The sequence below is a fragment of the Nicotiana tabacum genome, chromosome 7, assembly GCF_000715075.1.
Source record: "Nicotiana tabacum cultivar K326 chromosome 7, ASM71507v2, whole genome shotgun sequence".
NCBI lineage: Eukaryota > Viridiplantae > Streptophyta > Magnoliopsida > Solanales > Solanaceae > Nicotiana > Nicotiana tabacum.
The window spans coordinates 153712449-153730512 of record NC_134086.1 but is presented as its reverse complement, the minus strand read 5'-3'; the positions used below and the strand labels follow the sequence as shown (position 1 = coordinate 153730512).

The 18064-nt window shown below is 35.5% G+C and overlaps 2 protein-coding genes across 4 annotated transcripts; both read left to right on the top strand.

The window, feature by feature from the left end:
- The first annotated feature begins 513 nt into the window (after nucleotides 1–513).
- Nucleotides 514–8122, top strand: LOC107770113 (putative threonine aspartase). 3 transcript variants are annotated; one of them, XR_012693599.1, is made up of 11 exons: nucleotides 514–799; nucleotides 893–943; nucleotides 1963–2083; nucleotides 2250–2334; nucleotides 3212–3293; nucleotides 3982–4126; nucleotides 5025–5191; nucleotides 6356–6519; nucleotides 6660–6783; nucleotides 6905–6989; nucleotides 7710–7848. XR_012693599.1 is itself a non-coding variant. In XM_016589378.2 (11 exons), exons 1-11 carry the CDS (start codon nucleotides 656–658, stop codon nucleotides 7797–7799), a joined length of 1260 nt encoding a protein of 419 aa, XP_016444864.1. In that variant the 5' UTR covers nucleotides 515–655; the 3' UTR covers nucleotides 7800–8122. The 3 variants fall into 3 exon arrangements, 2 of the variants coding, with proteins under 2 accessions (XP_016444864.1, XP_016444863.1); XM_016589378.2 differs by having other exon boundaries at nucleotides 515–799; nucleotides 4000–4126; nucleotides 6885–6989; nucleotides 7710–8122; XM_016589377.2 differs by having other exon boundaries at nucleotides 515–799; nucleotides 6885–6989; nucleotides 7710–8122.
- Nucleotides 8123–16498: 8376 nt separating this feature from the next.
- LOC107827994 (NAC domain-containing protein 78-like) lies at nucleotides 16499–17572 on the top strand. The gene has a single exon (XM_016655240.2). It carries the CDS (start codon nucleotides 16580–16582, stop codon nucleotides 17570–17572), a length of 993 nt encoding a protein of 330 aa, XP_016510726.2. The 5' UTR covers nucleotides 16499–16579.
- The last annotated feature ends 492 nt before the right edge of the window (nucleotides 17573–18064 follow it).

Here is an 18064-nt window from a genome sequence, read left to right as displayed (position 1 = left end):
TTTTTACTTAATTGTACAGGATTTGAGACAGGTGCATCTGGCCACCAGTCCGGCGCGCAGATTTGATCCCTATCCCGAGACTTCACGGTGAGCTGCCTTCTGAGCCGTTCTGCAGCAGCTGGAGTCTCTCTTATGCTTTATTTTTCTGTCTATTTTCTTTCAGACAGTAGGCTAGTGTTCTTTTTTACATTCTACTAGATTGCCCACATACTTGTGATATCAGGTCTTGACACACATATTAGTAGACTTATGATTTTGGTATTGTATACATGATTACGGCTAGTATTTGTTGCTTCCGCTTAACTTTATTTCATTGGTAAATTTCTAAATTTTTTAATAAATAAAGAATTATTATCCACTTAATAATTTATTTAAATGAAAAATTACTAGTTTGATCAATATGACTTGTCTAGTAATGATGTTGGGCACCATCATGCCTATGATGGAATTAGGTCGTGATAGAAATGGTGTTGGCGCCGTCACGGCGCATGTATTGTGCCTAAAATTAAAATAACATACGATACAATATAACACAATTAAAGTGAAACCGGAAAGCAAAACAGAAGTTTTTCAGTGTGACTTATGGTTAGTTCTTTTTCCTTTTCTTCTTCTTCCGAGTTCAAAACGCAGAGGTGCCCGTCTAAGTAGAGGGGAAATGGCTGCCGAAGTTGCTGAGGAGACTTCAACATTCTTCGTTGCCGTACACGTCGGCGCCGGATATCACGCGCCGTCGAATGAGAAAGCTCTTCGTTCAGTCATGAAACGGGCATGCCTCGCCGCTGATTCGGTTCTCCGAAAGGTTCCTCTTCTCCCCCCACCCCTAAGAACAACAACCCTTCTCCCGAAAATTAGTAGTATTTCATGAAAATTCAATTTGGTTTTTGCTATTCAGGGTCCAGGTGGATGTATAGACGCTGTAACGGCTGCGATTCAAGTCTTAGAGGTACGTTTTTTTTAAAATGCTTAATGAATGGAGTTAAGTTATATACGTGATTTTTCTTACACTAGCAATGAATTTTAACCTGTGATAGAAAGTAAGTTACCATTCTAATCAGATTACCAGTTCTGCTTATTAAGAGATATACAATAAATGACCCGATTGTATAAATATTTTTTGCTCTGTCAATGCATTGAATTTAAACTCTGAAAGGAATGGGTCGGCATAGCAGAATAGATATAGAAGATTCTTCTAGTAGAATGCAACTAGTTTGGGTTTAAGATGTAGGTAGATTGACTTCATAGAAAAATATGTAGGTACTACAACAACAACAACATACCCAGAATTATCCCACACTGTGGGGTCTGGGAGGTAGTGCATGCGCACACCTTACAAGAGAGGCTGTTTCCAATAGACCCTCGGCTCGGCTCAGGAAAGCAAGATTGATGAAATTTGAGTATATATTTTTTGACAACCCAAATGTTACCTTCTTGAAAACTTGACGGGGGCAATTCCTCCATAAATTTTGAAATCTTTGAAATAGTTTGGTGTTTTAGGGGTCTAAGGATAAGTTATCATTCAAAAGATGATCAGTAGAATGCAAAAAGTTTGTATCTTTACGTGAGATGAGTCCACTGTGTTCAAATTATGTCGACTTTGCTTTGTAAAGTCATGGAGTTTTGGTTTTTCAGCTATGAAGAAATAAATTTTCGTTCAAAAGATTATCAGCAAAATGTAAAAAGGTAGGATTTTGGCGTGCTATATGCCTGAGTTAAAGTGTCTGGACGTTGATTATAAAGTCAGCGTAACTCACTTGTCACTTGAGATTTCCTGGAGGATTAGATGCCTATTCAGTGGGCTATTGAAACATATTGAGTGATCAACTTTGTTTTCAGTGTCTAACTTTGGAATGTTTTAGCCTTTAAAGGATTGGTATAATTTTGACGTTTAATGGAGGGAACAAAAGAATACTTGTAACTTCAATGTTTACTGAAAACATGATGCCGTTGTTATATTCTTTGCAGGATGATCCTAACACAAATGCTGGTCGAGGTTCAAACTTGACTGAATATGGTCATGTTGAGTGTGATGCCAGCATCATGGATGGTGATTCTGGCACATTTGGTGCTGTAGGTGCAGTGCCAGGTATTCTTAGAGCAGATGCATGCACTTTTTGCTCGAACAAATCATCCATTGACTACTTCTTTTTGGGATTTTGTTATTTTTTCCTTTCGTATTCATACCCCTAGTTCTTTGTTGCTTCTGTTTTGGTTTACTCTTGCTTTATCTTCTGTGAAGTTAATGTTACCAGGTGTGAGAAATTCCATTCAGATTGCAGCTTTGTTGGTCAAGGAACAGATGTCTGGTTCACCACTTCTGGGACGAATATCTCCAATGTATGGTTACTGGTGATATATAGATATGTTTTTTTTCTCTAACTGTAATTTAAAAGAAGATCAATTAACTTACTCCGTCCATCACATCTTATGTGACGAGATTTGGCTAGAAACGAAGTTTAACGAACAAAGAAGAACATATACACAAGCTAAATATATGCAAAGTACCTAAATTGTTCTTAACGCCAACAAGTAAATGGAGGTGGTAAGAGTTTCACATGTCCTTTATTTTGATGAAGTAATAGAGTTTTCATTAAACACATCAAGAAGATGCAAACAAAAATTACTAAAGGGTAAAAGGTGACTGCTCAGATACAAAGATTAATCTATAACTAAAGAGCAGACACCTTCCAAAAGTTGTTCACAGCTAGATACAGGGGCTTGGTCAAGCCAGCTAAATAAATCCACTAAACATTTAGCTTTAGTTTCACAGTCCTTTTTTATTTCTCTCTCCTAATAAAAATGTGAACTTTTTATCAAGTGGGACTCAACAGGTCATGTCATTAAGAGTTAAAGACTAGAAGGAAAAGTGCGCCCCATAAAATGGGACCGGAGTGAGTATCTTTTCTATTTGGCGTAGTTCTGTCCCAGAAAGATTGGCACCTCTTTGAATATGTACATTCTCATTTTATCCTTTAGTGAGATGCTCTTGGAAGTGACATAATTTGTTGTGGGCTCTTGGAAAAGTGTGACATGATTTCTTAAGCTCTGTGTCCCGTCAAATGGTGCCAAACAAATTGAGTGAATCTTTTATTTTTTGATTGATCTCTTTGCAATTTGCTTTAAGTGTTTTTTCGTCCTACTGTCATTTTCTGATGTAGCTTTTCTCCCTCCCCAGCTCATCCTCCAGCCCTCAAAAATTACCTTTCTTATTCAGGTTTTTGGTTGGTGAAGGTGCTCGTACATGGGCAATGTCCAGAGGCATTGTTTCTCCATCAACTGTGTCAGAGGCTGAAGAGGTAGTATTTTCTTGTTTCATGATAGGTTTTTATTTGCACTGAAACCATTCATACACTATTTCTATGCTTGTAGTTAATTGAATTCGTGCTACTTCCCGCTAATTTGGAAAATGACATGAACATTTTTGTCTGATATGAAACCTGGAGAATGCTTAAATTGAATCAAAATCGTGAAAATGCTGGCAGTTTGTTTCGGATTTCATTTCAGGTAGTTTGCAAAACTTTTGCTACTTCTGTGTAGCTTCTTGTGTGTGTCTTTTGACTGTTGACCTTTTGCTTGCATCTACTATCGCCATATATTGTGCCTCATTGACATGTCAACACCTAATAATTTGTCTCTTCTTCCTTCCCTACTTCTGTCTGTTCGTATAATTTGCTGAGCCCTCTCCTTCCTGGTTAAGTTATCCATAGATGCAACAACCACCCTTTTTTCCCTTTGGCCTAGAGATAGATGTATTGCGAGGCAAAAACTGGTATATACATGCTGTTTGCTGATGTTTCTCTGAACCAAGGGTATCAATGATGATTATTTAACAGCATTGGAGGTCTATATTTAATTAGAAGGGTGGTCTCTGTCCATTTTAAACTAGCTGGATAGGTCCTTGTTGTTAACTGTAAACGTAAACTTGACAATCTTCTGTTCAGAAAAGTTAAATTTGCTCTAAATATGGAATGTGGAATAATGTAGCTTGTTTTGTGGAGACAGTGGCTTGTGACTGAGAGGGCCAGAACCCAATGGAAAAGGTACAAAGGGATGCTTGATGATGCCAAGGATGTTAATGACGCTTCTGCCACTAAGATGGCACACCCTAAGGAATCTGGTACAGTATCAGGTATTTCACCACAGTCCATGCCCTTTTCAATTTATAAGCTGTTAAATACATAATTATGTAACAATTTAAGCTTTTAGATAATGTGGTCACACATTTTCAAAATGAGGCTACAATATTCTCTGATTTCTTTACAATCAGTGGTTATCATGCTGCTAGGAAGACTAATAAATGACTCCATTAGTTACCCCCCTCACAAAAAAAAAGGAAGGAAATCTTAATAATTTGTATGTTCAGAATCTTTGCATGCATAATGTTGCATATTCTAGTATAAGAAGTCTTACATCAATATACACTTTGTAGGCTGTGACAGAGCTTGTCCATTGCATCATTTACATTTTTCTTGTGCTTTAGGCTGCTAGACAACTACACAACGGTTTGAACTTTATTGTCCTTAAAATACGATGTAGCTTAGAAAAGATTGTACTATCTTTATCATTGATTTTCATTTACTTTTTATCTATTAGTTTGAAATAAAGTTTTATCTATCAAATAATAATCATATCTTTTAGCTAGACATAGGGTTCTAACTTGTTTAGAACTCCCTATTTTATAAATAGGATGATAGGATCTAAGGTAATTTATTAGACAAACTTTAATAATTAAAATCCCTCTCCTTTTTCCGTCCGTCTCTTTCTGTAATTCCTCCCCCCCTCTCTCTCTCTCTTCTTATATTTATATTCTTTTTCTTGTTTCTCTCTTTGATCTCCTTTCTTTGTCCCTTCCTCATTTATTCACCTTCCCTTTTTCCCTCCACCCTTCTTGGTAATACATCATCGTATAGGTTCATATTTTCAAATAAAAGAAATTCTCAAATGGAATGAGTTGGCCAGAAGACATCTCTTTTTGATTGAGCATTGATATCTAATCAATGACTGTTAATTTTCTTGAAAACTTTCAGATACTCCAGAAGTAGATAATCAATCAAGAGGAAATGGAGGAATAAATCATATCTCAATGCTTGGTGCATTAGACGAAGACTTTATTTCTGACACAGTTGGAGTTATCTGTGTCGATACAGAAGGACATATAGCTTGTGGGTCCTCAAGTGGTGGTATAGCTTTGAAGGTGATATTCTGAAAATGCTCTTACATTTTCAATTATACATGCGAGCATTTCATGCTCTTGTCCCAACACATCTTTTGATTAGGGTGGTCAACTCTCTGTCTGTGTGGCTTGGTGGAGGGGGTGTAGGATCTTACGATTGATCTTGCTGTATCGGCTGTAGTTTCTTCATTTGGGGACAGTGTGTCAGAATTTGTTTTACTTTTTGTGGAAGGGAGAAGTGTTAATGCTGTCACTATGCAGTTGAAAGGTTGTAATTGAATACAATGATGATTCTGGAATAGAATGGTTAGGTTAAAAATTGTATTGGCCCGTGTAATAGATAATTTTGCCCACGAAGTATTTGTCTCAACAAGATGAATATTTTCAATATATCTGGGGCAACTTCTTTCTTTCTCCTTGTCCATCTCATTCCGCCTCTCTGTAGCTTTTACATGAGCTGCTGGAACTCTTTTATAATTTAAAACGGACAATTAGTACTTGCACTGTTTAGCAAGGGCAAAACATTCATATAGGACTTGAGTAGTGTGTGCAGGAACAGCCGTTTGTTCCTCAAGTCTCAAGATCCTTTGGACCTTTGCTGTTTATCTGTCTTTTCTCCTCTTCAAGGGGGTGCATCTCTATAGCAACAGATGGTGATGGCGGGCACAGAATGCTTCTTGTATTTGCAAGCCGGCCATGGGATTTACTAGTTGGATAGTTGAAAAACATTGTGTAGCTCAGTGTTTTGGTGGTTTTGAATATCTTATCTTATGATTTAACTCTAACAATACCGTCATGCTTTACCTTTTGAATGCTTGGAAGTGATTGTCATCTTACTACTTTCCACTCCTCTGTAATTCCTGAGTTCCCTTTTTTCTTGACTTTTTACTTTGCTTCTGATTAACTGATTTGGAAGGCTTATTAGGGAAGTATTTTTTTAGGCAACCACCATGCTTGCAAAAGTGTCTTAACATTGTAGTATATTTTCAAACAGCTAACAGGAATATCTCCGTCTTCTTTGACTGTTGGATCTTATTTTCTTCATTTTTTATTACCAAAATTTTCATATAATTCAAGTTTTTTTGTATGTACAAGGCCAGTAGCCCATTTTGTCTCCTACTCTGAAATTCTGTGGCAGATAAATTCATTGGATTACTGTTCTTACTTCCCTGGAGCTTATAACAGGTTGGTGGACGTGTGGGTCTAGCGGCAATGTATGGTTCTGGTTGTTGGGCGTCTTCAAAGGGACCTTTCGGCGCTCCTTTTATAGTTGGATGTTGTGTCAGTGGTTCTGGAGAGCACCTAATGAGAGGATTTGCTGCTCGGGAATGCTGTGTTTCGTCAGCACTGTGTGTTTGACACTGCTACTTCGCTTTTTCTCTATCTATTTCCCCTACTGAGAGCGATCCAGCAATAAGTTTGAGTTACGTTTTTTCCAGATACCATTAAAGAATTATTAACCTGAAATCTGATCTGATTTATTGCGCAGGTCTCAAGCTGGGCCATCTTCTGCCTGTAAAAAAGTTTTACACTCTGTTGTTCAGGAGAATAGTCAGTGTGGCACTGAAAGTAGTGCTGGCATCCTACTAGTTCAAGCAGAATCTCCTAGAATGGTAACACCATTCTCAAGATTTTGTTATCTTTTTTTCTGTTCTACCCTTGTTAAATCTAGGAACCTATCATTCCAATACCCTTAGCTACTAATTTTCCATAGATTGCGGGTGGTTTGGCTAGGATGGATGCTGTTGAGATTGCAGCTGTTTATTCATCATCTTCTTTTGGAATAGGTTATTTTGGCAGCTCAATGGAGAGGCCCAAGGTATATATTGATAACTTGTGTAGTATTATATTTGGTGGTACTTCTCTACTATTGAAATTAATGGTCAAGAACCAGTAGCTGAACAGTTATTCTCTCTTCTTGTTCTTCTTCTTATTCTTCTTTGTTCAACTATAGCGAAATAGTTAATTATGGTTTTCGAAGAGTGTGATTACCCTAGACATAGTTTGGTGTTCTTCTTCTTTGTTCATTTATAAAAGTTAGAAGCATGTGTAAAAGACCAACTAAGAAATTTGTGCCCAAGTTTGGGACAGAAACTTGCAGTCCACAGTATAATTAAAAATCTTTGTACAACATATTTCTACTTTTATAAGTCAAGATTTGTCATTGATTCGAGGTAAACTACTTTTTAAAGAGAAGAAAACAAATAGAAGTTGATACAGTAACCCTGTCTAGTTTCAACACTTCCTGGAGTCATGGTAGCTTTTGCTTTGTCAAAGTGCAGTAGTATCAAGATTAGCAGCTAACATTTGTGCCTGAATCAACATGACATATCCCTTATGCGTTCTAAAGAATTGGTACAATTTGTTTAGCAAAGGGGCCATATTCCATGCTTATGACTAACTAAAATTCATCTGGTGAAGAGAACCTTTCATTTATATGGATCTCATACACTTCCAAGCATCATCACTCAGCGAACTTAGAGGAATCTTCAATGGTACATTGGTGTCGTCCTCATTTTGATTAAACCATGTTGTACAGGTTTCAGTGCTTAGGAGTATAAAGAAGCATGGTGAAACTGCAATAGGTGAGTTTGCAGCACGAGTCAGTCTTTCAGCCAAGAAATTGTAGAGTTGCAGCCGTAAAACAGTAAATGGCGATAGGAACGGTAACCTTCCTCTTCAATGGCATCATCATGTGGACTTGCTATCGTATCATCTGTATAGCGAGGAGGACTAAAATGCATTTTCCTTGATGTTGGGGAATTTATTTCATCTGGAGTTTTTTTCATAAAATGTCGGAGAATTTGATTTGTATACTCCCAAAGCCACATTTTAGACAGATAACCAAAGATGTAATTTACTTAAATTGCACTAACTAGCTCCCTGAAATCCATTTATATGGATCTCATACACTTCTAAGCATCATTGAAGTTAGAGGAATCTTTGATTGTAAAGGTATCCTTTTCATTTTGATTAAAACATATTGTAAAGGTTTCAGTGCTCAGGAGTACAAAGCAGCATGGTAAAACAGATAATAATATAATCGTATTATCACCAAAAAAGAATAACTTATAATTGATATCAATATTACAAAACCATATATTGCGAACTGACGTTGTCGTATTATTTAGACTTGTGAACTGTTGTTCTTTTCCTTGGAATTACTCATACGTAACATAGCTAATTCACCTCCTTTCCGAATAACTATAATCACCTCCAATCCCAATTATCTCTATGTCATATTATAAATACAAACTTCTTTCTAGTCACTTTGTATTTATTTCCCAATTGTCACTCTGTATATAAGGTGGTCGCTAAGTTTGTTGGTCTTTCTTTTAGGCTCAGAATCACAACCAAGCCTCTATTAATTCATCAACTATGATTTAGTTTGTCTCGGAAAATCTCACCCTCATTGCCCTACGGCTGCAACAAGTCTTCCTTAACCTGGTTGCTAGAGTTACGATTAACGGTTTTTTCTTCCGACATGCGCTGGTAGCGGTGCAAAGAGTGTAGGCTAAATTTGAATCCCATTTTATACTGTGAAATTAGGAAAGACATTTTTTTTTAATCTAACGAGAAATTGTTGAATCCCTTTGACAAGAGAGAAACTCCTAGTCTAGCGATAAATGTGGCTCGAAAGTTGTTTTAAGTTGCAGTGACATTTTCTAAATCCCTTATATAGAAATTCTAGTTAAAGGAGATCCTTGACGCAACAATAAAAATTGACGTTGTGTGACTATAAATCTATAGGAAAAACATTGAATCTCTTTGACATGAGCAAGGCTTCTAGTCTAGGGCAAATGCCGCGGCTCGAAAGTTGCTTTTAAATGTAGGCTTGAATTTCAGGTGTGGCCATTTCTTCAATCCCTTATTTTAAATTGAAAAGGAGTCTTAGCACAACGATAAGAATTGTCAGTGACCTGACCAGAATGTTATGAGTTCAAATCGTGAAAATAACCACTTATAGAAAGGCAAAAAAACATAAGTAGGCATTTTCCAAAAGTTTTTGCCCATATCGTGAGCTTAATACATCGTATTATCTTGTTTATTTAAATCCTGGCAGAGTGATAATATCTTAAATGTCATAGGGACCCAAAACGTGTCTACTTTAACTTGTTGTATCGAATCTATTCCCTCTAGCCATGACTCAAGATAAACTTTCGTACTTAGTCTATTAAGATTCTTTCAGAAAGATGATTTTTATTTCTTAACAAATGTGAGGGTTCATTTGGCAACATTTAAAGCAAGAAAGAACGAAATATGAATATTCTTTTACAGTTTAAGCATCCTAGATAAAGACTGATGAATTTTAGACATAAAAGTTTCTCTTTACTTCCTTAGTACCTTTTTTTAAAAAATAAAATAGAAATGAACAAGATTTTTTTAGGAAACGTTTCTTAACTCGTAGTCCAATGAAGAGGAAATAAAATTATATAGATGGGATTAAAATCTAATTCTCCATATATAGCAAAAGCAAAATAATTTTCATTTATTAAAAAATTAATATATAAGCTTAAAGAGTGAAGCTTGCTTATGCCTCAAGAAAGTATTCCCTCGTTGCCTAACCTATACCTAGAAAATACTACCTTTTCGAACTGACCCTACTAATAAATATTCTAATCAACTTACATACAAATAATAGAAAAAAGTTAGAAAACTAATGGGTCTTGAAAACTAAAACTTAAAAATTGAAAAAATAAAAACCCTAACAAACTTTCAAGAAGAGGAAAATATCTGGAAATGAATTTAGGAAACAAAAGAAATGGAAGAAAAAGCAAGCCATTTATTAGTAGGAATGGGATTTCCATCAGCTCATAGCTTGATCTATAAATACTTACTAAAACCCTATTTGCAAATTAAAAACAACTCATCACTATCACCATTTTAGGGTTTAACAACTATAGTTCTTCATCACAGAACAACTAAAGTTTTCAGCTACGTACAATTTTGCTTCCGTTCTCTCAGCTATTGCTTCTTTTTCTGTTTCATTATATCCATCGTCCGTCAATATTTGATCAGCATTGCAATGTCAGAAAACTCTTCTTCTCATCGTCCGATGGGTAATCGGTTTCACCCGACAGAAGGAGAAGTGTTGAAGTATCTTGTAGGGTCAATGGCGGCTCCATAAAATTTGTGGCCTAAAGTAAAATTTAGTAAGAAACCTTATATTTTTTTATTAGTTTATACACACACATACAAAAAAAAGATAGTATTGCCATTTTTTCATACTTGTTATTTATAGTATAACATACTTAAATGATGAAACCTTTAACTTCACATTGTAGTATTATCATTTATATTAGTAAGAGGTAACTAAAATAAATTGGATGTAAGACATGTATTTTCAATATGTTACCTTTGATTTTGTTGTAAAAAATATATTTACTAATATTAAGATCTAAGTAATTTAATTCAAAGTTTTAAAATATTTTTAGTGTTAAAGAGTAGATAGTCTTTCTTTCTTTCATTCATTATTTCTTTTGTCCAAGGTTTATTGTATTTTTTTTTTTGCAAACTTTAATATTGTCTAACTTGAAATAAAATCATAAAATCCATTATTAAAAAATTTTGGGGATCTAAATTAAAGTTTTACTAGTCTCCTAATCGAGCCACATGTCCATCCCCCTGCTATTCTCAATCAAATTTTATAGAGTCTCAATTAAGATAAGACAACAATCAGTGAATGTATTATTTAGTTACCAAATGTGAATGAAGCTGTTGAATATCACATTCATGGGCAGTGGTCTATAAATAATTGTTGATCATTAATGAGGGCGGCTCAATGGAACTGGTGGTTAAAACTTAAATATATTAAAAGACCGTGAAATTTCTTTCATAATATCCATATCATATCGAGACAAAAAAAGTGGTGAGAGAACAACGTATAATATGTGGGTTAGGCGTAGGTCATATGGTATTGAACTCCCTATAAAAAAGATATAGCATGAAATAAAAATGGTAAAAGGATTGAGCCTATTATCGATCGTATTTTGAACCTTACGATAATTGTCTCTGGGATTTCTTAATTAAAAAAATGAGACACAAAAGAACTTGATTAATGATATGAGGATCTATCAAATGTGACAAAAAGGAATAGCTAATTTAGATAATTTGATTTTAAATTAGAAAGTAAAATAGCAAAAAAAAAAATGGAAAAAGAAAGAAAGAAAAATAGAATTGATAAGAAGATAAATATATATTTAATTTAGTGAGAGAAAAGTTTTATGTTATTAACTCATTCAATCCTACATCTACCAAATTTAAATAAATATTAGAATTTAAAATATTTTATCAATAATTGTATAAATATAAATTGCATATATTATATAATGATATAGTAGTACTTTATAATTTTTGGGCCTTAAATATTTGGGGTAGGGCTGTGCACGGATCAGATCGGATCGGATTTAGCATATTTTGGATTCGGATTTCGGATTCTAGAAAATGTAATTCGAATCTGATCTGAATTATATTGGATCGGATCGGATTTCGGATCGGATTATTATGCCTCAAAGTTGCAAACTAATATGTATATTTTCTTTGTAAAAGAGGCAATACATTAAGAAAAATTCAGGTTTATGCAATTATGAGAGTACTATGGTACCAATATAGCTAAATTCAGCAATTGTAAAGGTAATAACTTGGAAGAAGATGTAAAGGAAGTACTGACTATCTGAAATTAAAGTGTAGTATTTATACATTGCCTAATAATTTCAGATTTTGGATCAGATCGGATTAAAATATACCAATTCGAATCCAATCCGAAATTCAAAATTTTAATAAACACAATCCGAAATCTGATCCAATCCGAAAAACGAAATCCGAAATTGAATGGATCGGTTCGGATTTCGGATATCCGATCCAAATGAACAACCCCAATTTGGGAGCCTAAGGCAAGAGCTTCACTTGCCTTACCCTAGAGCCTCCATTGTGTAGGGTTTGTAAGAGACGAGCCGCTTCCCGCACAGAATGAAGTGATGCAGGTGGCCGATCTTTATGCCGACAAGGAGGCATGGCAGATTTTCGAAGCATATGATCACGGGAATAACAACAACACTCGTTATGTCATAACTCCTTAAAAGAAAGAGAAACCTACTGTTGGGGTTTTTAAGTATTAATGAGGCTTAAAAGAGAGTGAATGGGAACTGGAGGGAAATAAAATTTTAAGTGAAATTTTAAGTTCCCCCCTTGATGAAGGAACATTGTCCCATATTGGATGAGGAAGAGGTTTTTTATGCGTATATAAGCAAATGCTCTTCTTCTAGCTCTTAAAGAGTTGAGAAGAAGGCAAGTCTCGCGCTGTCGTCGTCGCTCGCTCGACTTCGGCTTCGGATTTGGTCAAATGATTGATTGATTAATTTTTTGGACCAAATTTATTTGTTAGTAGTAAAATACAACAACAACAACAACCACCCAGTGTAATCCCACAAGTGAGGTCTAGAGAGGGTAATATGTACGCAGACCTTACCTCTACCCCGAGGGGCAGAGAGGCTGTTTCCAGGAGACCCTCGGCTCAAGAAGGCAACAAGAGACACTATATTAGTACTATCAATAGACTCATAATAAAATAACATACAATACCATAAAATCCATAACATAACATAAATACCATAAAATAACAAAATAACAGCAATATAAGAGATATAGGAAATACGAGAAAGATGTAAGGTATACTAATAAACAGCAGATAAAGCCCATCATCAGTAGCTGATCAATAGCATCCTAAGACTAATTCCTAACTGGCTAGTCTCACTCTAGTGCGCTGTAAAAAGAAATCACAATTTCCCCTAACCTACAACCTTAATGCTCGATCTCCATAATTCCCTGTTTAGGGTCATGTCCTCAGTAACCCTAAGCCCCGCCATATCCTGCCTGATCACCTCTCCCCAATACTTCTTAGGTCTCCCTCTACCTCTCCTAGTACCCACCACAGCCAGTCGCTCACACCTTCTCACCGGTGCATCAGTGTTCCTCCTTTGAATGTGCCCGAACCATCTGAGTCTTGCTTCCCGCATCTTGTCCTCCATGGGGGCCACACCCACCTTCTCTCGAATATCTACATTTCTAATCTTATCCTTCCTTGTATGCCCACACATCCACCTCAACATCCTCATCTCTGCAACTTTCATCCTCTGGATGTGTGAGATCTTCACCGGCCAACACTCGGTCCCATACAACATAGCAGGCCTAACCACTGCCCTATAAAATTTACCTTTCAGTAACGGTGGCACTTTCTTGTCACACAGGACTCCCGTCGCTAACCTCCATTTCATCCACCCCACCCCTATACGGTGTGTGACATCCTCGTCGATCTCCCCGGTCCCCTGAATAAACGACCCCAGGTACTTGAAACTACCCCTCTTAGGGATGACTTGAGAATCAAGCCTCACACCACTCCCGCTTCCGTCGGCTCTGCCCCAAATTTGCACTCAAGGTATTCCGTCTTCGTCCTACTCAACCTGAAACCTTTGGACTCAAGGGCATGTCTCCAAACCTCTAACCTCTCGCTGACGCCGCGTCGTATCTCGTCGATTAGGACTATGTCATCACCAAATAGCATGCACCATGGCACCTCCCCTTGAATATGATGCGTTATAGCATCCATCACCAGGGCAAATAGGAAAGGGCTGAACGCAGACCTTTGGTGCAACCCCGTAATAGAAATGTTATTAAATATTTGTTTTAATAACATAATATTAATATTAAAATAAATATTAATATTAAATTCTCCAATCCGTTTTTCAGTTGTGTAACTGAAAATTAAACTACCCTCTTCAATTTTCCCTCTTTATTGTTGAGTAAATAGCCATTTATGTAATGACATTTATGTTGTGGCCGTTTTGCATAAATAGTCATTCTGAAGAGTTGCACCTCTTCAGATTTCAGTCCAACTTTGGATATAAATACAAGTCTATTCTGCTCAGAATTTCCATACGAATTTTCTGAGTTCTTCTCCTTTCTTCTGCATATTTTAACTGCAAAGAAAGCAATCGTAAGTGTGATTTGCTACTGAACTTTGTGTCCGCTGAAACACTGGGGTTTGAAGCACCACTATACCAGTGTATAATTCGTTCTATCCTGGGAGGAAATAATCCATAATCTTGGGTACTAGAAGGGGATTAAATTCCTTAAGGAAACACAGTAAATTTAGTGGCTCGAATTGGTTTTTGTTATTTCGTTTACATTTCTGTTTATGTCATTTTATTTTCTCCAAAATTGTTTTACAAAATACAGTATACTAACACATACTTGGAAAAGAGTTTCAAAAACTGTTGGGAAGGGCATTGGAAGCCTCAAAACAAAGGCCAGGATGTGTTTGATGATAAAGGGAGACTCATGGGATACGTGAAAAGTTTAAAGTACATCCCCGCTAACAAATCATGCGTTTGAATGGAGAATGGTTTTTTCACTAAAGCAATATGATCTAATATGTTCAAAGAAATCCGATCACAATTTAATTTAAATAATATTTTTTTAAATATTAATCGCGCATCGCGCGAGTATGACTACTAGTATACGTATATAGAAAGAGAATTCCTGCACTTGATTTTTAGAAGGTTTCTTAATTGAAAAGAATAATATCTTAAACAACAACAATAATAGCTTTCTTAGTCCTAGTCAAATTGAGGTCTAATATATGAATAATATCTTAAACAAAAATAGAAAAACCAACGTACCAAATTTACCCTTACACATTGCATTTTGGAAAAGAGGTACTCCCTAGTTCTAATTAGTCATTACATATATATTCGAAATCCACTCTTGACAAATATAACACTATAAATCTAGTAGATTTACAAGCTGTATTTCATGATGAATGATACCAATATATCTTCGATATTCTTCATATTTTATATTTTGAATCACAATATATAACAACGATATAGAAAGAAACTATTTAGGTTAATTAACATAAGAATGTTCTACATTATATTAATATTGTTAGATTGGATAACTTGGTCTTTGCCTATCTCTAAATCATGCTAAATTAACGTAGATTTTACCTTTTTATTTTAATTTTTATATAATGATAATCTAAATGGACGTGTTAACAACTTAAAATTGGTCTTGGATTTAAACCATCTTTAACTTTCATTATGTTGTTTATTAGGGAAAAGGGTCGATTAAGGTTGAATTTTCTTTTGCTTGAGTTGACTTGCCTTTTTTTTTTTTTAAGTATTGGCAAAGGGGAAAATGTGGACTGAGTCACTGAGTGATGGGGAAGTTCGAAACTTGCACCTCTGAATACAAAGGTTGGATTTCTAACGAGCTCCTGACAACTCATTATTGCATGTTACGTTGTTTTGTTATTATTATTAACTGTTTATGTTGATACTTATAACTCATTAAATTAATAGGGTACGTAGAAAGCAATATGTTATCACTGTATATGAGTTCTTCATAATTGCAAAAGAAGAAGAAAAAAGGACGTCTTGGTTCCTAAAATAAACTTTAGGGTATGATAAAGAAGACTATTATTATGCTTAATAGAGTACTTTACCCTCAAAATTGGGTTCAGTCAATACCTAACAACAAATATATGGGGTGGTTCATTTGTCAATATATATGTACAACAAGAAATCACATTAAATGAATATTCTTATTTCCCGCGCAGTTCAATTATTTCCTAATAATAACCCCATGAATTTTAAAAATAAAAGTAACTCTTAATTTTCTTACTTATGATTCTTTTTTTTGTTGAAAAAAAAATAGGATTTATATCTAATTTGTGATCGTCCACTAATTAATTTCTTCCTTTTGGAAAATTTATGAACTTAAAATCTGATATTCAAAATACACATAGATTATCATTTATATAAAAATAAATACTACTATAAGATTAGGAAACAAAACTTGCTTACGTCTTAAGGAAATATTCCCTCGTTCACAAATCTTTTTGAAGCAGGAGCTAGACAATTATTCAAGAAAAGGAAACTTAAAGCCATATATCAGAAAATAGATGTAGAGAAACACTAAACATTCCAAAAGGAAGAAATTAATGGACGAATCACAAAATAGATATAAATAAAGGAAATAAGAAAAGCTAGTGCATTCTGAGTAATAATATATGCTAACAGAAAAAATGGGGAAAATGCAAAAAAACGTATGGAAAATATATAGCGATGGATCACGATCCTTCTCCACGTATTGTATCCAATCAGCAGCTTCCAGGAAAAACCCTAAAAGAAATAAGGAAACAAATCATGCATGAAAAATAAGCTATATATCCAACTCCACCCCCCAGATAGCTATAAATATAGAGTACCTCAAAACTCAACCATCAATTCATAGCTAGCTACTGTATCTTAGTAGGGTTTCCGCCATTCTAATATTTCTTCCTTACTCATATATTCATCAAATATCAATCTCTTATAACTTGTTTCTTCGCAGCAGTAGTACTGTTCATTAATGGAGTATTCTCAGGCTAAGTGTTTTTCTCGCCCGATGGGTTATCGCTTTCATCCGACGGGCAGGGAAGTGCTCAAGTATCTAATAGGGTTTGTGAGAGACGAGCCACTTCACTCTCAGAATGAACTCATGCAGGTGGCGGATCTCTACGCCGACAAGGAGCCATGGCAGATTTTCGAAGCTTATGATCAGGGAAACAGCAACAACAACACTCGTTACTTCATAACGCCGCAGAAGAAAGAGAAGCCAACGTGGAAAAGAGTTTCAAGAACTGTCGGGAAGGGCACTTGGAAGCCTCAAGGCAAAGGCCGAGAGGTGTTTGATGATAAAGGAAGACTCATGGGATACGTGAAAAGTTTGAAGTACATCCCCGCTAACAAATCGTCAAACAACGTGAACGGCGAATGGTTGATGACTGAGTACTCTTTGTTTGATCGTTATCTGGCTGCTAGGGAGATTAAGAACAAAGGTTTCGTAATTTGTAAGATCAAGAAGAAGGGCAAACCTGGTGACAAGAAAAAAGGAAACAATATTGATGAGGTAGTTAATGATGAGAATGTGAGAGATATTGAAGAATTTATCAACACCGACGTTCAAGTTTTAGACAATGGTATAAGGTCGAATGGTACTATAGCAAAGCTGGATGATCAAGAGAATAATATTATCCAATATGTAGAGGGAGATCAAGTTAGAGACCATGTACTTGGTTTATTGGACGATATTATTGTTGATGTGGATGATCATGAGGAGAACGTTGAAGATTGCCTAGATCAGGGGGATGAAGTCCAAAAGCAGTTACTTGAAGAATATATTGATTCCGTTCTGCAATCAGAAGATGTTCCAGCTGAAGATATAGCAAAAGATGATCAAGAGAATATGGAATACAAAGTCGAAGACCATCAACATGCTACTTTGTGGGCTTCTGCGGAAGATGTCGATCTGGATACTATCAATTTCTATTTGCCAGAGGATGAGGAGATTCATTTTTGCTAGGGCAGTTTAGTTAATTTGATCCCAGCTAACTCTTAGATAAAGTTACAAACCTGTACTGCAATATGATTTATCAATATAATTTGAATTAATTTCCTAATGTTTCTGTAATACTAGTTTTTAACTAGCTAGTGACATATGGTCGCCATATTGAAGATGGCCGTTGATAGTTTATGTAGTACTGCTGAAAACTTAATACTACTGAAAGTTCTGCCAAATTTTTTGTTATTCCTGTTTTTCTCTCAGAGAGATAGTGCTCACTTATAATATTTTGGCGTCGATTTCCTGTTTTAGTTGCCTAGTTCAGTTGGAGTATTTAGTTTTGAAGATTATGTACTAGCTCATTTTGGGAAGTAGTACTAGTCTTTCTTAATTAATTAAGTATGCCCTAGCTCTTAATTAATTGGTTGGTGTTACTGTTACCGCTTGTTAATGTTCTACCTTACATTAAAGTCAGAATTTTCCCCAAGTTTTTCTGAATAGTGGTAACCAATA